We start from the raw sequence: 22,371 nt of genomic DNA, 5'->3' as shown, positions 1-22,371 counted from the left end.
CATTCAAAGAGGGCTACAAAGCAAAGCCTCTTCCGCCTTTTGGGAAGTCTGACCACACCTCTGTGCTTCTCATGCCGAAATACAAACAACGGCTCAGGCAGGAACCCCTTGCTGTGAGAGAAGTGACACGGTGGTCTGATCAAACAGAGGCCGCTCTGCAGGGTGCGTTGGATTCAACCGACTGGGACATGTTTCGCAGCAGCGCGGGCGGAGACATCGAGGAGTTTACGGAAACTGTTGTGGGATTTATTGGGAAAGTTGTTGATGACACTTCACTTAGGAGGACCATCAGGACTTTTCCCAACCAGAAGCCGTGGGTGGATAAATCTGTCCGCGACGCCCTGAGGTCCCGCACCGTTGCCTACAACTCCGGCCTCGCCTCTGGGAACATGGAGGACTACAAGGTTGCATCATACAATGTCCGCAGAGCGGTGAAAGAGGCAAAACATCGCTACGGCCGCAGACTGGAACAGCAACTACAACAGTCTGACCCCAGGAGACTGTGGCAGGGACTACGCACCATCACGGACTACAAAGCACCACACACACCCCCGGTGAGTGCCGACGCTTCTCTGGCTGATGAACTCAACATCTTCTTTGCGCGCTTTGAGTCGGGAAGCCGACAGCCTGCTGCGCTCCCGGCCGGAGGGGCGGAGACACTCACTGTGACGGAGCGCGATGTGAGGAGGGCGTTTAGACGTGTAAACACCAGGAAAGCGGCTGGACCAGACGGTATTAGTGGACGTGTCCTTAAGACCTGCGCTGACCAGCTGGCACCTGTGTTTACACTGATATTCAACCTCTCACTGAAACTGTGTGTGATTCCCACCTGCTTTAAAAAGTCCATTATAGTCCCTGTCCCAAAGAAACCACACCCCAGCAGCCCCAATGACTTCAGGCCCATAGCACTCACCTCAGTGGTGATGAAGTGTTTTGAGAGACTCATCAAGACATTCATCACCTCCTCACTGCCCACCACCCTCGACCCACTACAGTTTGCATACCGGCCAGACAGATCCACAGATGACGCCATATCCTTCCTCCTCCACAAGACCCTTTCACACATAGACACTGGTAAGGGGAACTATGTGAGAGTGCTGTTTGTAGATTACAGCTCAGCATTCAACACCATAGTTCCCTCCAGGCTGGTCTCTAAGCTGCTGGACCTGGGCCTGGGCCCATCCCTGTGCAGGTGGGTTCACAGCTTCCTGACCAGCAGACCACAGGTGGTACGAGTGGGTCACCTCACCTCATCCTCCCTCACCCTCAACACTGGATCCCCCCAAGGCTGTGTGCTCAGCCCTCTGCTGTACTCACTGTACACCCATGACTGTGAGGCCACGTCAGAGTCCAACGTCATCATCAAGTTTGCTGACGACACTGCTGTTGTGGGACTAATCTCCCACAATGAGGAGACAGCCTACAGGAGAGAGGTCTCCCGCCTGGAGAACTGGTGCCAGGAGAACCACCTCCTGCTCAACGTCAGCAAAACGAAGGAACTGATCGTGGACTTCAGCAGGAAGCAGCAGAGGGACTACCATCCACTTGTCATCAGTGGTGCTGAGGTGGAAAGAGTGGACACTTTCAAATACCTGGGAGTGACCATCTCACAGGACCTGTCCTGGACTCATCACATAAACATCACTGTGAAGAAGGCCAGACAGCGTCTCTACCTCCTCAGGCGGCTGAGAGACTTCAAGCTCCCACTCAAGGTGCTCAGGAACTTTTACACCTGCACCATCGAGAGCATCATGCGTGGGAGCATCACCACCTGGATGGGAAACTGCACCAAGCAGGACTTCATGGCCCTAAAAAGGGTGGTTCGTTCAGCTGAACGGACCATCAGAACCACCCTCCCCAACCTGCAGGACATTTACACCAAGCAGTGCAGGCTGAGGGCCATGAAGATCCTAAAACAGCCCAGCCACCCCGGACACTCTCTCTTCTCCCTGCTCCCATCAGGCCGGCGTTACCTCTGCCTGAGGACTAAGACTGAAAGGTTGAAGAAGAGTTTTTACCCACAAGCCATCCGTCTGCTCAACTCTGAGCCCTAACTGGACCATTATTGCACAATGTCAATATTATAATTTATAATCTATAATTCCACGTAAAAGTGTGTATAGTGTATAGTATATAGAGTATAGTGTATAGTGTGAATTACTTTTTTATTTTTATTCTTCTTATTTATATGTGTGTGTATATATGGTTGCAGGTACAAAATACATTTCACTGTGCATTGTACTGTGTATAACTGTGCATGTGACAAATAAACACTATCTTAATCTTAAATCTTAAAAAAGGTTGGGAAACACTGTTCTAGACCATCTCCTACTGAAACTTTATGAACTGATAGGCAATAAGAAAAACACAAGCACTTTAAAAGGGTTGTTTTACACTCTAAGGGTCCAGTTATCAAGCTGTGTCACAATTACTTTGTGATTCATGGAGCCATTTCTTTCCTAGTCTATGAAATTGGTGATATTGGATGTATCCAGTTGGGCTGTCCTTGGACACAGTTTGGGAGCATTGGTAACATGTATACACTTAAGCAGTGTGTACATGTGCACACACTCATGCACGTGTACACATTAATAATGTTCCTCCTAATGAATTACAAGTAGACCTTGAGGCCATACACCTATGTCCCACTAACGTCTGGCTTCATGCCCAATGACAAGCCTCATAAAACAAAAGACAAGGACACACACACACACACACACACACACCATTCTTTTGTCTTAAAATAGTCTTTCCTCATCTGCATAATGATCATACAGAGGAACACAACAACCTTAGAAAATCTACTTCATTAGAAACTTCTCACCCATCCTGCATGTGGATGCAAAATATGCCTTTTGTTTTTCCACATAACACTTTTAATCTGTGTCAGACTAATTGTCATTGTTGTGTAAAATCAGAGTTATTTTAAGCCATTAAAAAAAAAAAGTTTAAGAAAAGTTCTAAGGTAAATTTGACAGGAGCTTGATAGGGAGTCACAGCAGATGGCAGGAGGTATATGTTACTGTTGGTCCAACAGACAAAACTTTACTGTCGCTCAGTGTGAGAGGTCAAACACTGTCCCTTCTCCCCACAGATTAAACATAAAGAGCTGAATAGCCAGCAGTTGTAGCATTTAAGAATTTCGCACACTACAAAATTTTATCACAAGCTGTAGTCAGCAAAAGTATACATTTCACAGATCTGTTACAAGAGGGAGGATGCTTCAAGTGTGCTTTCAGAGAGAGCAACTGTATTTAAGATGAGTACATTAACTTAGACCAATTATTATTGTTGAATATATATATATCTATATATATCTATCTATATATATCTATATATATAGATATATCTATATATATAGATATATATATATATCTATATATATATAATCAGTAAATTCATCAAAAAAAAAGCACAATAAAGTTATGATTTTGGCTTTTGAAATGTGTTGATTACCTCAGTTCACCCCCCACCCCCAGGAAATAGGTTAAAGTATGGAAAATAGTTGTTAAGTTGTGGTTCTACACTGACAATATTTTTAAGTAACTTAAACTGTGGATATGACAGTATGATATCTATCATTATGAAGTGTGTAATTTTCTTAGGGAGTATCTGTTCTGCACATTCTCTCCCTGCACCCAAAGGGCTGTCACACTGCTGAGCACAGCTCATGTAACCCTCCCCTGTTGCCCATGTCCTCTGACCCAGAGTCAGCAGGTTAATAACCAGCTGTACCCAAAGCCATTTGTCATTTGCTACCTGCCACTGATAGAAGATGTCAGTAGATGTCTGTGCCCTTGTCATCCAGCCACATGACAAATACTGTATCAAGCTTTGCAATCTGGGGCTCCCTTAGGCTTCTCAGTACTGCTCTACTGAACAACCACTCCCACTTGATAGCATTAGATTCTTGCGCCATGATCCATATCGAGATAAACCGGTGATCCCCCTGCTCTTTTTCATCTCCTTTTTTCCATTGCTCCATAAAACTCAACTGAGTGTGTCTTTTTCAGTTTGCACATTTCCTTCGCTCTTTTACTCATAAACTTTTCCAGTTTTTCTTTGATCCTTTCCTTTGTTAGATACTTAATGCAAGTACTACCCTGAAGCGGATGGTTTATAAGATGTAGGATGATTAAGGCAGATAAGAAAAGGATATTGACAGCAACTCTGCAACTGTTCTTGATATATGCTTAAAATTGAGCTTAATAGACCGATTATCTCCCCCATTTAAAGTTTTGGCAATTTTTGAGTCTATTGTTTTTGGCTGATGAAAGAAATAAATAAAACAAACAAAAAAAAAAAAGCATTTTCCATCTGTGACTAATTTGATCTGTAATTGAAGTGATGTATTGGTTGTAATTGCTGAAACATTTGTGATGACTTCCACTTATTCTTTTAGAATCTCTATCAAATGGCTTAACAAGTCGTTATAATAAAGATTAAAAAGCAGCTAAGCAGAGAAATTGTGTGACAGCAAGTCTTACTAAACCAGCTGTACAGCTGTAACAAAATTACAACATAAGAAATCTAAACTATTCAGAAGTTAGATTTCTAGTTGCAACTGACTGTTTATGTGCGCAGAAACACACAAAAAATATTAACACATAATCCCATGTAATGTAAGAGTCATATTTGTTAGTTTCTTCAGACCAACTAATTTGCTGAGTTTTCTTTAAAATGTTCACAGGATAACATCAGAGAAACGTGTATTGTAGCAGACAGTCCAAATGTCAGCTTCTCATTCATTCATTCAAAAAAAAAAAAAAAAAAAAAAAATAACTCCCCTTTTTTTTCTCTCTTTGTTATCTTCAGAGATGTCCGGTACTGGAGAAGAAATTTCTCAGGTACACTGGAAGCAGCAGTGGTTGGAAAACGGGACACTGTACTTCCATGTGTCCATGACTGAGTCTGAACTTTTAGCTCAGACCACACAACCCACTGCTCGGGAACCTGCTCATGTGCTGCATGAACACATGCATCTGCTACACATCTCAGTTATGGTGAGTTCTAAACACTGAAAGTGCGATAGCTGGGGTAGTAGCTTTGTGTTATGAATGCATGTGTGGCATGGCAACGGTCTACATACTGTATTGTCCTCCAAAGTTTTGTCCAGTTGTTGGTTGCTGGTGTTCAGACCTTTATTTATTTTTTTCTGTTGTTGTTATTTTTTAAAATTACATTAAGCTAATGGACTTGTCCCTGTGTATAAAATGTTATGTAAACTTACCTTGCCTTGGAGCGTATTACAGCATATGGCACTCTGATATATCTCACAGTATCATAACTATATTTTCATTCTTTCATTTCATTCTTTCAATATTGTGTTTTTATTACAGTGTATTTGATTAGAAAATGCCAATTATCAAATCCTGTGGTGCATTTTAAATCCTTTCACTGTGCACAGAAAAGCTCTGTTCAGTAAGATGTTCACATTTAATTTACACAGGGAAGATCTTTCCATTTGGTGGTTACCATATTGTAGTTATTTTGAAGCCAGAGTTTGAGCAGAAATTTCATCCACAGAAGTGTAGGAAACACTCATCTTTTACTGTTGTAGCTGGTAATACACTAATGCACCAGGAATATGCTACGACTAGCCACACAATTGCTCCTCTAGGGCATTTTATTCCTAGGATTGTTCATCACTCAGTTCAATAAAGAATTTGCCATAGTTTCTCCTCCCTCTGGGACAGAGTCTGGATTCCTGCTTGATTCCCGCTCGGCAGCCAGGCCCACCTGTTCTCATCAGCTGGAGTCAACCACCAGTACTTAAAGACTAGTTTAAGTCTCCATTCTTTGCCAGATAGTCTGCTACTGTTAAGTGGTAAATCATGCCTCCCAAATGTTGACTCCTCGTGGGATTTTTTTCTCCTCTGTGCTAATGTCTTCATTCACGTGTTTCCAGTTCAACCTTTCCTGGCTCAAGAGCAGATTACCAGCCTGTACCTGTGGAAGCAGTCCTCCTCATCTGCAAGCACTTACTGGTACTCAGCTTCCTGTCCTCCGCTTATTTTTTTTAAACCTTTATTTAACCAGGCAAACAGATTAAGAACGATTTCTTATTTACAACTGTGGCCTGGCAAAAGGCAAAGCCTTTTATCTGCCTGCCCTTCTTAAACTCACTACTTCCCAAGCAAACACACCAATGGCTCACCCCTCAGAAGGACTTGCTCACCTTTGCAATACCTCTCCTCCCTGTGACCCACACCTATTGAGTAAACTAATTGTGAGAAATAAAAACTCTAAAACTTTTAACACAGTCTCTATCGTGTCTGCATTTGAGTCCTTGACTTTGCTTCTGCCAAGGTGGCCTGTGACAGTAGTATCTGGCCAAATGGACTGAACAGACCCAATTAGAACAGCCTTAGCTAAGCAGAACTTTAAGCAAGCATGAGTGGGCCCTGAGTGCTGGGCAAACAGCAACATATTCCCAGCCAGCGTTCTGAGGAAATGTTTTATATGATTCAGTCCATTCATGAAAAGTTACCTTCAGCTCCTCCTACAGCTGTAGTCCTGCAAGCCACCGTGCCACTTGCTCCCACGTCAGCCATGGCTTTTTGGGATGAAGTTTCCCCATCTCTGGAACCTTTCTCAGGAGCGTTGGGGGGCTGTGGGGCATTCTTGTAACTGTTCCTTGGTCACTGCTCGCTCACCTCAGTTTTTCCCAGATGATGCTACAAAACTCTCATTTGTGCTGAGTATTCTAAGAGAAAAGGTCTTGCTTGGCATGGGTGGAAACCCTTTTCTTATCCAATTTTATACATTTTATTTTTGACTAAGTTTAACGGAACCTTTGATTATCATCTGTCTGAGGGAAGTGTTGCTAAGAGACTACTAAATTTAAGACAAGGAAACGAGAGTGTGGTAGGATTTGTTATTGAATTCCGCACAGTGCCCGCTGAGACAGGGTTGGTTTCACGAGACAAGACTCCCACCTTTGAAGCACTGGTATCCTTAACACTTGAAATTGATAATGGACTCAGGGATAGGAACCGTGAAAAGATCTACAAGTACCATCAGTCACCCACTGCCTGGTTTCTGGTTCCTTCCATTGCCCTTCTGCCTCCGCCCTCAACTTCCTCTTCTTGTTTGTCATGCACTTCCAGTGGTATAGCTACTGAGCCTATGCAAATCACCAGAACACACTTGAATCCAGAAGAGCAGCAGAGATGGATCGAGGCCAGAGAGTGTCTCTATTGCAGGCAGCTGGGGCATACAATAGCTACAATAGCTGTGTGGCCAAAAGATTCCACCCGCCAGTGAGATTTGGGATACTAGTGGGTAGCACATCTCAATCTTCTCTTCCCTGTTTAACATTGCAGACAACTGACCTTAGTGGATTCCCAGGCTGGGCAGAATCTTCTGGATGCTGAACTGGCTAACTGATTAACCAGTTAACTGGCAGCACCAAAATCACCTGAAAAAACTACATAACACCCTCTGCTTATTATTTGCTCTTGAAAACCCATTTCATAGCCTATTAACCGTCTATGTCCTGTCTTGTTATATGATAGGCTAGACCCCTTGATTGACACCTATTCAGCCAATCATGTTAAGAAATGGGTTTAACAGAGCCAATAATAACCAGAGGGCATCACGTAGCTTTGTCAGGTGATTTGGTGCAGCCAGTCACATGATTGGCCGAATGAGGTGTCAATCAAAATGGGAGGATATAGCCTGCTGTATAAAACGAACTATAAACGTCCCGCAGATGGGACGTGCCCTGTTAAGAGGCTACACTGACCCTTGCAACCATTAACCACTCCCATTCTTGCTTCATCTTTAAATGGTCATGTCTTTGCTACTGTAACTCACCAGACTAAACCCATCCACCTTGTGGTTTTCAGCAACCACCATGAGTAGCCTTTTTCATCTTCTCTGCTCGTGAGACTCCTGTCATTCTAGGGTACCCCTGGCTTGAAAGACATAACCTCCATATCAATGATTCATCAGCTTTGCCGACTTCTACAGACATTTCATCTGGACTGACAATCAGATAGCATCACCTCTCACATGATTAACATCCACCAAGATTCCTTTTGCCTGGTTCCCTGAGACAGATGCAGCCTTTTCCTAGTTGAAGGAGAAATTTACCTCAGCACAGATCCTGGTCCAAACTAATCCCAAACTACAGTTCATTGTAGAGGTAGATGCTTGTGACTCCTGGGTTGGCGCGGTGCTGTCCCAATGATCCAGGCCTGAAGGGAAGCTCCAGCCTTGCACCTTCTTTTCCCGATGTCTGACTTCTATTGCACAGAATTATGATGCTTGGAACTGTGAGCTGGCGCTTGAAGAGTAATGGCATTGGTTGGAGGGGGCTGAAAAGCCATTTGTGAGTTGGACAGATCATAAAACCCCAACTTGTCCCATCAGGTCTCTGCTGAGAGTGATGATGCCAAGCCTGAGAACATCCTCCTTTTCACCTGTACTGTGGGAGCTTTAACCTGGGAGTAGCAAAACATCATTCAATGAGTTCTTCAATCAGAGCTGGATCCTGGCAGTGGTCCCACCAGCCGTTGGTGTGTCCTGTCTTCAGCCCATTTGCCTGTGATGCACACTGCAAGGTTTACTCATCCTGGGGTGAATAGAACCATCACATTTCTGAGATGTTACATCTGATGGCCTTCGTTAGAGAGAGATGTGAGAGAGTACATGATGGCCTGTTTGATTTGTGCATGAAATAAGAGCAATTCCCAGTGCCCCTCAGGCCTTCTCCAGCCTCTGTCAGTCCTTCGTCCTGGTCTCATATTGCCCTAGATTTCATAACAGGATTACCTCCTTCCAATGGAAAGACTGGTATCCTCTCAGTATAGTGAGAGGATACCAGTTTTCTAAGTCAGCCCATTTCATCACTCTTGCTAAACTGTCTACAGCCACAGAGACAGCTAACATTTTAGAGACCATGTTTTTAGATTGCATGGTATACCTGTGGAAATAGTGTCTGATAGGGGGCGCTAATTCTTCTCTCAAGTCTTGAAGAATTTTGCACTGCATTAGGAGTCAAGGTCTGTTTAAGTTCTGGTTTTTATCCCCAAATGTATGGTGAAATTGATAGATTAAACCAAGAACTTGAGGCCGCTCTTCACTGCATTTTTCCCAGTAATCCCACACTTTGGAGCTCCTAGTTATCAAAGCTCATAACTTTCTCACCTCCTCTGCTACTGGTCTCTCTCCCTTACAAGTTTCTTTAGAATACCAACCACCTTTTTTCCTTGAACTTGAATCAGATCTGGCTGTTTTCTCCATCCAGCACAATCTTGAAAGGAGTCGTCAAGCATAGGCTCAAACCAGAGCTGCCCTCCTTCACACCATGGAATAGAACCAACACTTGGCAAATCAAGAAGGACCCCAGCCTCCTGGTACATACAAGTTCAGAAAGTTTGGTTATCCTCCAAAGGTCTTTGTAAAATAGCTTTGAGAAAGGTCTTTGTCCTTTTTTTGGACAAAGACCTCTGAACTCATTGGCCAAAACAACTTGCCCAATGCTATAGTGGCTCTTATGAGATTGTGGCAGTAATCAGTCTGCTGTTTGGTTGATTCTCCCTGCATCTTACAGAATTCATTCAACCTTCCACGTGTCTCAGATCGAACCTGTTTTGTGTATTGCTTTGTGTGGATTATCAACTTGAATAACTACCTCCATGGAACTCATCCTCCTCACCTGCAAACACTTACTGGTACTCAACTTCCTGCCCTTCGTTTATCTGCCTGCCCTCCTAGAACTCACTCCTTCACAGTGGCTCCCCCCCTAGGAAAGACTCGCTCACCTTTGCAAAACCTCTCTTTCCTGTGGACCAAGCAGTTTGCTCCTGTTTTCCCAGTGACCTATTGAATAAACTAGTTGTGAGAAATAAAAACTCTAAAACTTTTAATGTAGTCTCTATCGTGTCTGCATTTGAGTCCTTGACTTTGCTTCTGCTAAAGCGGACTGTGACAGAATTATTTACTTTAAAAAAATGTGTATTTAATAAAGTCTTCCAAAATTTTTATCCTAATACTGTGAAAAATTTCTGAGTTACAGACTCTGGAAATACAAAGAGATTCATCAAAATTTGACACCTCTTATGTTGTGTTATTTTTTTCCAGTATTTTTGGGCCCTCATAACATATAATGGCTAATTTGGAGAGTCTTCCTCCACATGGTTCTTATAAAACTTTTTAAATCTTTCTCTGCTTCAGTTTTTAGCTGGTTAGGCACTGATTAGTGGAAGAAATGTATTTCCTTTATTTCTAACCATTAGCCTAGGTGTTTGTAATTAGATATATATACTGTATATATCCATCTATTATTTTTCTGGATATCTGTAGTGTTCACTTTTACTTGAACCACAACGCACCTTGTAAGTCACCTCCTACTCATTTTTGTTTCACAACATTCTTTGCTGCAGTATCAAAATGTATTTTTTCCTCATGTTATGAACAAACTCTTAACCACATTCTGTTGTTTAATTGGCCATATCCTCTCTTCTCTTAACTTTTATTAAAAAGAGGAAAGAAAGAAAATAAACATAAGGATAATACAATAATAATAATATTCTAATAATAAAGCGTATTAAAAGTTATGGAAGTCAGTACTTTAAATTATTATTTATCTCTTTCAGCTTGGCTTTTTATTTATTTATTTTTTTCTTCCTACTCTAGATTCTGTTCTCTTCGCTTGGCCCATTCACAGATGGCTTCAGGTCTCACACTCCTATACGCGTCTATGTTGGCTTTTTTCTGCTTTGCCTCTCCTTGCACACCCCACCATATCCTGTATTTCTCCTTCTCTCTTCTTTCTCCTCTATGCGCCACATTTTTACATTTTATTTTTTTTTCTGTGTGCACCTCTGTGTTGCTCTCATGGCTCTTTTTCCTGGCCACAGCTTCACTTCCTTTTCACTCTCCTTCAAAATACTTTTAGGGACACTTAATCTGAACGGGTGTGCAGAAGGCCATCAAAACAATGTTATGTCCATGCAACACAAACTAAAAGTGATAATTACTGCATGACTTTCATTTCACACCTGACATTGCAACCAGCTATGTCTGTTATGACCTTCATTTTGATGTGCAGTTTTTTTGTGCATATTTTTTGTTAAATTAGAAATATTTCCACATAAAATTTTCACTTCTGAGGAGGAAGGAGACAATGCCCCAAGCTAATCTAAACTTAAAAAACTCACTAACCTTGTAACTAACTATTTAGCTGTTGTATGGAAATAATCAAAAACCAGCCATTTCCTAACCATTTATAAAGGTTGTGGTATGCGTGGGGTTGTTTCCCAGGTAACTGGACTAGATGTATGGTACGCCTAGGGCAGGTTGCCAGTATAAGCACAGACCATGATTGTGGAGGGGCAGAGGATGAATGTTAGGTACTTCCACAGTCTAGAGGCCCATCAAATAAGCTTCTAGTGAGACGCATTAATAGACATGATGATTAAAATTTTGGTATAGCAGAAACATGGTTTTTAAACAAAACAAAACAAAAACAAAATATTGCATTAACTGGTTAGGAATTGCAGACATTTGATACATTTGCCAGGCCCATTTTTTACTCAAAAGTAATTTGACAAACTAACGTTATTTTAAATCCAAGTATTGTTTTTAATATTAGTATGAAAATCCTTTGCAACCAATGACTCCCTTGAGACACTTTGTTAGTCCTTTACTGGAGGCATTTTCAGTCGCTGCTTCTTTGTGAGTCTCTTAACCTTCAGTTCTGTCTGCAGTAATTGAAAAAAGATGTTGCACCGGGTTATGATCACATGACTGACTTGGCGAATGTCCCATTTCCTTGCCATGAGAAATCTTGGGTTGCTTTTGCAGTATGCTTTTGGGTCATTATCCACTCTGAACCACTGTCAGATTTGCAGAATTTAGCTGAATCTGAGCAGAGGGCATAGCCCTGTGTACTTTGGAATTAATCCTACTTCTGTCAGCAGTCATCAATAAACACTAGTGACCTGTTCCATTAGCAGCCATACATGTGCATGCCTCCACCATGTTTGACAGATGATGTGCTATGCTTCAGATCTGTTCCTTTTCCTTTTTAATCTTGGTTTCATCTTTCAAAAGATTTTTTTTCAGAACCCTTTAGGCTTTTTTTTAGGATGTTTTCTGGTCTTCCCATTTTTTGATTGCAACCAGTCGTTGACATATTGTAGTTAGATGTGGTGAAGTTGTTTTTCTTAAACACATAAAAAGTCCTGTCATCATACACTTCAGTTGTCTTTTGTGGTCTTTCTTGATGTTGCTTAAAAATGTACCAGACTGTTATATTGGCCACTCCTAAAGTTTTTACTTTTTCTCTGATAGGTTTGTTTTGTTTTTTTCATCCGAGTGGTGACCTCCTCCAATTGCTTTTAAGCCTTTAAACATGAGGGATTGTGTATAAAAATGGGTTAATGGGTCTTCACTTCTACATGTCTGCACTTATTAATCACATATTGATTGTGCAAAAATCTAGGGTGGTGGCATAGAGAGGCAAAATGGCCAAAAAAAAAGTGTCATTGACCAAAGATTTTTGGACCTAACTGTATGTGTTTTGTTGATAAATATATGTTATAATATTTGTGCCATAATTGGTATGGCAGTGGCAGTGGCATTGCCTCATCAATTAAGTACAATACATCGACTTCAGCAGTGCATGTTTATATATTTAAAGTTGACAGTTAATTATGTAATAAATAACTTAACTGTTTGGGCTTAACTGCATATTTAGTTGACTCTAGTGCTAAGCAGGGAGTTACAACCGTATATGGTGGCATCTCAATAATTAACAAGTGGTGCTGGGCACAGCAAACCTTGGCCCGACATTCGTTTTAGAGGATTTGAACGTTGTTCTTCTCACAGACATGTCGTTTTCCAAATTCTGAATCACTGAGATAACACAAAGGTCTATGGCCATAATTTTCAAAGGTTTAAAGTTGAAGTAAAATAACTTTAACTTTATGGTCATTTAAATTTTTTTGCGAAAGCTTTATCGCTTAAGAAAACCCATGATTTGTCAGGTGGGTGATGATAGGGGAATTGAGTGAACAGATTCAAAAGTTGTCATATATCCGTGTATCTGGATCATGTCCCAACCAAATGTCCTTGACATCTTACTGCAACAAATGAGGATACTGTGTCTTTTTTTTTCATGTTTTTTTTTTTTTTCCCCGAGTTTGTTAAATTCAAGTAGCCTGCAAATCCAGAATCTGGAGCGGATCCAGCTGATGTTTTGCTTGGCACTAGTGTTTGGCCCTCCGCAGCTGTGTACAGAATATCAGATCAATCCGATAGAGTGAGATAGGATTCTTTTTTTGCCTTATGTTAAAGATAGAGATGTTTTAAAATTTTCTGGATTTTATTTATTTTTTACCTTGACCTTGACCCAATTATTGCAATTTAATCAGGGGATCTAGGGGTCACTGGACATCTTTTGTGCAAATTTGGTAGTTATCAGACTGGTAGTTGTGCTGTAATATTGTTAACAAACAAAGAGACAAATATACCAAAGGCTAAAAAAAGATATAGTGTATAGAGTGTATGGAAGCACACGGAGGCCATCAGAATGGGACACAGGGTATGCTGGTTTGGCCTTATGACCCTAAGGTGTCTCCTCCTTTGAGTGAACATCATTATGTCTGATGCTGTCAGTTCTGGGCCAGACTGAAGTGTGAGTACTCTATTCTTCTGGCATTGAGCTGTCAGTTTCTCACTCACTCAAGCAATCATTTTCCAACTCACTCTGCGTTTCACTGTCCTTCTCCAACAGAGTCTCTCTCCATCATATGACAAGAGCAGACAGAAACAGATATTCTTTTTAACACAGACTGAAATGACTACTTACTAATGTAGTGATCAAGCTATTTTTATTTTTTAATGATACTCATTGCGTTGACATATTGTAGGCATTTTCATGTTTCATCTTATTTTTTTCTTTCCAGGTTGAGTGTGGTCAGTATCTTGGCAGCTTATTGTCAAGGCTTCCATCTAAGGAAGTAATTCATAGAAAGACTGTTAATTTGTAATAAACAATTTTAAGTACCTAGTAGAAGGAAATTTCATTGCAGTTTTCTTTGCCTGGACTTAAAGCAAGCTCTGTAATATAGCATTATTCATTATATATATAATATAGTTTTTATGTGTGGGAATTATGGAAATGTTTTCTTTGATGTTAAATATAGTCCCTTGTGCTGTCAATTGGAATTCTGAAATTCCTATGGGGCACCAATAAAGGTACTGCACATCTTATCTCATCCCGCAGTTATTTTATTTTAAACTGTTAATAGGTTATATACATTTTAAATGTTATAGATTTTTTTGTTTTTAATTTCATGGCTTGATATTTTCTAAATACTATATATCTTTTTTGTATGTGTGGGAGTTTACCTTTATAATTAATGCAAGGTGATAATTAACATGCTGCCTTTTCCAGTGAAAATGATGTGCTATGTGCTTTGGTGAAATGATGAATATCTTGATGTATGTGTATGTGTATACAGTATGTATTTATGTGTGTGTATATGTATGTGTATGTATATGCATGTGTGTGAATGTGCATGTATGTGTAGATGCCTCATTTTTTTCTCTTCTTCTTTTCTGTTCTCTCCCCCTTTTTTATTTTCTTTTTTTTTCTTTCTCTCCTCTATCTCTCTTCGTCTCTTCCTCCCTGTCAGATCTGGCAAGAATAAATAAAAATACAATTAACAAGAATAGCCTATAGAAAAACTTATAGAGCTCTTCTTGTAAAAGCAAATATGTTTGGTACAATAGTGCATTCGGACCATCATTCTGATTGCAAAAACTGATGTTAATGTCAGGAGTTTACCCAGCTTATCCATTTGTATGTCCCTTTTGGTCTGCTTTCATTCACATACGCAAACAATATACTGTAGACTATGTATAAAGAAGAGCATAGAAGTGCATTACATTGCCTGTTGGTTGCACTGAAGCTCATTTGAAGCCCAGAGCTGCAACTTATAGTTAGTGGCATCAACCTAAGACCAAAATTATGACCAGCTAGCGAACTGAAAACACAAATGGTCAGCATCTTTCTTCTTAAAAATAAGAAAAGTTAAAATGCTACATTTACATCATCTTGTGAAGTTCTTGTAAATGTAACTATGAACACAGCAGAAAAGTTTTTGGTAGCATATGCATGTGTGTGCATGTGTGCGTGCGTGCGTGTTATTCTGTCTGTAAACATGACAGCTTGAAAAGTTTTGAATGAATTCTGATGAAACTTTGTAGGGGTGTAGAGCTGGCTCCGTTAAAATTTGGATTACATCCGCCGTGGTCCTCAAGGTTAACTTAATAATTTGACAAAAAAACCTTATCACTTAGAAACTATGATTCTTATAAGTTTAGTGTATATTGTCAACATATAGAAAGTACCATATAATGATTTAAAATATAATGTCACATTTGACTCCTGACCCCTCCTTCAAGGTCAATAGATAAATCTGAAGGGCAAAGTGACAATAATTCTGTATAGAGCTATGTAAGCTTGCCCTGTATAGAGCTATGTAAGCTTGCTTGGAGCTATTTCTTACTGCCAATGTTTGTACTGACATGTAGGCTTAATAGGGAATGATATATGGGGATTCTAAATATCACGTTTCTTTGGACCTCTGACCTCTTCTTCAAGGTCAGATAAATTCATGCTTTCATAAAATATCTTTTATCTTTGAAATGATGCTTAATATTATGCTGCCTTTGTTTGTATTGACAACATTTAGGAAATGGTACTGGTATATAGGGATTCTAAATATCACATTATAGTTTGCATCCAGATATGTCACATTTGACCTCTGATCTCACTTTTACATTTCACATATGCCTTTCTTTCAAGTTGACCCCAAAATGTGTTACATCTTTAAAGAAAGTAATGTCAAGAGAAAAGAGAATGAGCTAAGTAGTTAGTTAGAAATATACTGTAGTATAATATTATGTGATAGCCAAGAAAAAACAGAAGAGGATGGATGGATGGATGGATGGACAGTTATTTACAAGTCAATATCTATTATCCCTTACCTACTTCTACACAATGTTTGTGTAATCAAAGTAAACATTGGTCATGCTACCCTTATGTGATTGTTGTTGTACTACAAACATATTAAAGTACATTTAAAAAGAAGAAAGTCAACAAAATTAATATACGTTAATACGACATTTGCGTTCTTGGAGTGCTTCTTGCTTAAGCAGAAACTGCAAAAATCTGAGACAGGACAAGTTCAGAAGGAGCAGGGACATGTCAACTAACACATCAATCACCAAATCTTTAAATGGAGCAACAATTTCCAAATTGTCCACCAATACACTTAGTTGAGGTACCAGATTGATCAATTAAGTCAATGAGAATTTGGCTTTCTAACTTGAAGGATTTTTTTTTATAACCCAAATCATGATCTTTCGCAAAACCTACCCAAGTAGTAATTTATTTATTTTTTTGGACATGTAACTTAACCAAGTAGATTTTGTTTCTTAACCAAGACACAAGTAAAAGGAAACAGAAAGTGAAAGATAAACTAAAAATTGGTCAAAGATAAGACTCAAACTCCAAGTCAAGATTGTGGTATCTCCACCTCTGAACAGTTGCCGCACCAAGCAACATCATCAGTAACTTAACCCTTAAGTGGCTGTAACTTCATATTCATTCAATCAGACATGAAAATCACTTCTTGTTTGATTATGTCAAGTGATATACATTAATTGAAAATGTTACCATCCCATAAAAGGCTGCACAATGATGTATTTGAAATTGTTTTTTTGTTTTTTTCATTGTTTCCTCGAATAACTCAGTTTAATGTATTTTGCCAGCATTATGATTCTCTGAAACTATCTGTATTCATTCACTAAAGACTTTTTAAAATATATATATATATATATATATATATATATATATATATATATATATATATATATATAAAATGTGTGTGTGTGTGTGTAGAGTATGTATCTACTGTATATATGTACTGTATAGTATGTATGTACTGTATAGATAGATAGACAAACATAATATGTTTCTCTTAGTCTCTATGATGAAATCTGTGTTACAGAATATCAGCCCTACATTCTCACTTTAAAAAGCACAAACACAGTAATGCATTTTTTAAATAGAGGGCAAAAATGATTGATAGAATTTAAATTATTTCTAGAAAATCATTCAGAGCCCTGCAGAAATACAAAAATGAGAAAAAAAAATTATTCTTTGAATTATTAATATCTAACTCAGTTTGCCCGTAGAAAGCAGTAACACTCTTGTTATGATAAGACTCTAAGATGTAGTGAACCAGCCCTTAAATAAAAGCCCCATCCTACAACTGAGACAGACCACAGAAAAACAAACAAAAAACAATGGATGATGCAACATAGAGAGTTTTTTTTGTGGGGTAACAAATCATTTCAGGTGAGATATAACTCATCAGCACTGAAAGTGATACAATGCAGCAGAAATTTGAATACTTTGTTCAGAGGATGGCAATCATTCATACTGTGTGTAGCACTGTGGAGCTTTTTTTCAAAGAAATGGCATGTTTAAGTTCACTGGGAGGACAGGTAGTATTTTACCAAAATGAGATGCAATAAAGGCTGGCAGCTAAAAGCCTTTCATATGCCACATTACAGAACATAATCATCAATTACATGGGATCTGGATGTCTACAGCACAACACAAAATTGAACATAGACTTCTTTTTAGGACGTTATGATAAAAACATCAGTTAATCAAATATCATGTCAAAATGAGAGTAAAAACTAAAATGACCAGGAAATATTTAATTTTTAAACTCAGTCTGGCTCATTTCTTATAATTGAGCCTGAGGTCATTTAATATTCTTGAGCTCACACAATATGAGGGAAGAACTGCTCTTCTTATCTCTGTTCTGATAGATACGCATGGAGATACAGTGCACCCTACATGGGTGAAATGACTTCTTTATAATTAACAGTCAGTGGTGATATATGACCATCAGTGTGGTAGGTCATAGAGGCATTTTAGGCAGTTGTGCCTGCTCTAGAATCAGGATCTGCGGAAATTAATTTTCGCCATGCACATGCAGGCATAATTTTGCAGTGAGTCAGGACGCTTTCAATTATGGCATTAAAGTTCAAATGAGTTACAATTTAATTGCTCCAAGGTTTAATTGTTTCAGTCACATTTTAGTTTCTATAATTTCACACATGCACGTCAGTGCGCCATGAATACAAAATCAGTTGTAATTAAAGTTACTGGTAGGGAACAGCTTAAGAAACTGACACAGGCTTCTGAGTACACATATATGGATGTTTGATTTAGTAGAGAAGTGCCTTTAATAAAGCTTCTTTACATCATCACCTGCATTCACACATCACAGAAAAAGTGATGCATCAAGTTTCAGGATCAATTTGTTCATTTTCAGCATGTGTACCACAAAAAAGTATTGACAATAGCTTTAATTAATGTTACAAACTAATTATGTATGCATTCTTCTTCTTCACTATGTATTCTCTTCTTAAAGACACATTTTTAGAAATGATTGTCATTGATTAATGTAATGTAATGTTGTATCAGTACCCCTATGCAAAGCAATGTTCTATGCCTTATAATAGGAATTGAAGCAGCAGGAATAGCTCGTAGCTGTTTAGTTTGGTTTTTTGTTTTAATGACAGAAAAGTCAGAGATTGTATATGTCCTTATTGGGAAGGATATTCTCTACAGCGTAATCATTACTGGAAAATGCAATGGTAATGTTTAGGTGAGCACTGTTAAAAGAGAGAAGCAAATGGTTCCAATATACCTCCCTGGGTTGAACAGATGACGATATACCAAAAGGCCGGTGCAGGTGCTCAGGTTTGAGTCTGCCCCACGCCATGCCGTTCTCCCTTCTCTTTTTCCCCTCCTTTCCTGTCTACTCATCCTGTCCAGGAAAAAGGCTAAAGTGCCCAGCAAAAGAAAATATCAGGTGCAACTCAGGCTGGTCACCAATCTATCACAGGGAACAAAGAATTAAATGTGAAATGTAAAATATTAATTCAAAGTGCTGAGACAAATTAAAGGAATAAATATTTCAAGTGGGATATATATTTAAATTGCATGCAATATAATGTAAAATGCATAAATCCTTCCTAGCTTTTTAAGCAGAAAAAAAAATTTGCATAAGAAGCAAAACTAGCTATGAACTATAATGATGATAGCATATGTTTGTATGTTCCCTACCTCCTTCTATATAAGAGTGGACCAATCTTGATGAAACTTTTCATAAACACACACACATTTTATATATATATATATATATATATATACATTATATATATATATATATATACATTATATATATATATATATACACACACACACACACACACACACACACACACACACACACACACAATTAGGATGGCAGCAGATGCTCTTCTTGATTATTTATTTAAATGAAAATAGCATTACCACATTTAGATCGCCTGTCTGGCAGAAAACGTTGAAGGTGAACCTCTCCCATGTGCTTGTGCCTCTGTTGATGGAAATCTGTGGTTAAATAATTGATCTGGACTTAAAGTGTTGATACGCCTTGGTTCTAAAATACATTTTCACTACAGCACAGTAACTTGTCCCTAGCACAGACATGTTCACAACTGAAAGACTGCAGATTTCTGCTCTTGAATTCAGGAGGCTTTTGTGTTTCAGGAGAGTGCTTCAGGGTCTAACCATTTGTGAAGTTGCTTCACTTGTCTAAAGACAAGCCATGTGGCACAGTGCCTTGCTCAGGCGATTACCAAGTCTTGCCCTCCCTTTGCGATGAATGATTTGTTAATAATGCAAGTACTAAGCAGGGGAGATTTGGGTTAGATTTGGCATATTGGCGTTCAACCAATGTGGAGTTGTAGCCTGACAGACATTTAGCTGTCAGAATTATCTTTGGCTACTTGGCAGCTGCAGTCTGCCAACACAAATGCACAGTGCTCTTCCCAGCTTCACATTATACTCGACTAAATCCCCAGTGAATACAACATTACAGCTTACCTTCCTCTGTTGCAGAATTTCTTGTTCCTTTAGCCATATAACTTTTTTTTATATAAATTTTTAGGACTTCCCCAGTGCCCCCTAGACTGTTTATGATATTTGATATCTTCTGAAATTTGACTTACAGAATTGGGTTCTATTTTTGCAAAAAGGAGGTACTCCCACACTTTTCAATTTTTTTTTTTGTTTAAATAATGCCATACTGAAGATGTGCCTCTGCATATATAATTACACCTATTTGGTGACAACTAAACAAGATAGCAATAATCAGCTGCCTGTCCGGTAAGTTTCTCATCCCTGGGTTAGATGGCAGAAACACTGCAGATCACAGTGGCTCACCAGGCCAGGATTATTATCACCAGCTGCAGCCTAAATTGTGGATTTAAACTACATCTGACTGCCAAAGCCACAACAGCTACTGCACAGTGAGCTAGTAGGGAAAAAGAAGACTAGAAAAGCTGAGGTTTCTCATCAAAAAATGCAACAATTGGTCAACAGCTAGCTGTCCCACCCAAGTAAAGTCTTTGTGTGGGAAACACTGTATATAAAGTGATTTTACACATAACCTTTTGCTGTTGGAAATTTTCTTCTTAGGTTGAAGTTTGGAGTCAGTTGAATGGGAATAAATCGAGATTAAATCGAGTCCATTGTTTTTGTAATAGACACTCGATGACTACCACAAATGTTCAGTAACAACACAGCACATGATAGTGTGTTGCTGCTATAAGTAGCACACATGGAAAAAAAAAAGTTAGTGTTCTCTCCTTTCTCCAACATGCAGTCACATTGGGGTGACCCACTCATCCACTGGGACTCTAAATGTGTCTAGTTGCACATTTAGAGTGGGCCTCATTGTTCCTATTCCAGGCATAGTTCCTGGTTCTTGCTAGAAGTCATGGGGTCTTTTTGTCCTCTCCCTTGGAACAGTTTTACCTTGCGTGTCCCTATAAGGGTTAGAACAGGAGTTGTAAAGTTTTGATGAGTGCCAAATAGGGTGCCATATATTAAGGGATACACACAAGAATTGCACACATCTAACACTTTTAGTTTGTGTTATTATTATTTCCAGTCAGGAGTGCAAAGAATATGAAATGATGACAAATAAATCCTAAATAAAATATAACCACACAACAAAGCAAACAAAATTGCATGTTAAATATTTGTAGACTGTAGAGAGTTGCTGCATTTGAGGTAGTTCTTTTGACACTTTCTGATGGCACTGTTGTTAGGAAACCCTATGTGGACTTAGTCTTCTAAACTTTTTGGCTGGAATTAAGCTATCCAAGTATGATGAAAGAGCCTCTCCCAAGAGTTAAAAAACTGTTAGGCTACCTGGTTAACTAGAATTAAACATCATGCTATTCAGCTGTGTAATCATTCAAATGTACAAGGCCTACATGTATAGTAGTAAAATTATTATTGTTGTTACTAATTCCAAAGTTACAATCACTTTGCATATTTTATCAAACAGCAAGCCATACTTTTTTAATACAACTTGCAACTTTTAACCAAAGTAAAATCCATATTATAATGTAAAAGTTTATTTACCTTCCTTTGACTCTGGCATCACTTAGCTTTCAGTAATTTCAAGTAACCATTATTTTTGTTGGATTTATATGATGAAATCAATAGGGATCATTTGAACCATAAAATAAAATAATTGAAATAAACACAATAAACACCAGTCAGTCCAGAGACCTAATCTCTCAAGTGTGTCCTTGGTCTGCCCCAGAAACTCCTTCTGGTAAGTTATGCCTGAAATATCTCATTGAGGAGCCATCCAGAAGGCATCCTGGTCAGATGCCCATTCCACCTCAGGTGGCACCTTTCAGTTAAGGAAAGTATGGGCTCTTCTTTGATCCCGTCCTGAATGACCAAGCTCTGCACCCTATCTCTAAGGCTGAGCCTAGGCACCATTCAGAGGAAACTCATTTCCACTGCTTGTATACACAATCATATTTTTTTGATTACTACCCAGAGCTTGTGACCATTGATGAGGGTAGGAACTAGGCTGACCCATACATTGACAGCTTCACATTTACACTCAGCTCTATTTTCACCACAATAGACTGGTATAGCATCCATAACAATCTTTCTGTCAGTCTCCTTCTCCACTCTCCCCTCACTTGTGAACAAGACTCCAAGATAGTTAAACTCCTCCACTCGGGGCAGCAACTCATCCTTGACCCAAAGTGGGCACTCCACCCATTTCCGGCTGAGAACCAAGGCCTCAGACTTGGAGGTGCTAATTTTTATCCTAGCTGGAGGTCACCTCCTAATGAAACCAAGAGAACCACGTCAACTGCACAAAGCAGAAACAAGATCCTGAATGAATCTAACACTCTCCACCTCTTGGCTGTACCTAGAAATTCTTTCCATAAATATTATCAACAAAA

The 22,371-nt window shown here is 39.2% G+C and overlaps 1 protein-coding gene across 1 annotated transcript in view; it reads left to right on the top strand.

The window, feature by feature from the left end:
* Positions 1–4,817: 4,817 nt before the first annotated feature.
* Positions 4,818–22,371, top strand: part of astn2 (astrotactin 2) — a 244,812-nt gene continuing 227,258 nt past the window's right edge. The window contains exon 1 of the mRNA XM_030742268.1: positions 4,818–5,003. Coding sequence (XP_030598128.1) covers positions 4,818–5,003 — 186 coding nt within the window. The remainder of the gene's footprint in view (positions 5,004–22,371) is intronic.

Source organism: Archocentrus centrarchus, chromosome 12 (genome assembly GCF_007364275.1).
Source record: "Archocentrus centrarchus isolate MPI-CPG fArcCen1 chromosome 12, fArcCen1, whole genome shotgun sequence".
In the NCBI taxonomy this organism is placed as follows: Eukaryota; Metazoa; Chordata; class Actinopteri; order Cichliformes; family Cichlidae; genus Archocentrus; species Archocentrus centrarchus.
The sequence above is the reverse complement of the archived record's forward strand: the minus strand, read 5'-3'. Positions and strand labels throughout refer to the sequence as shown.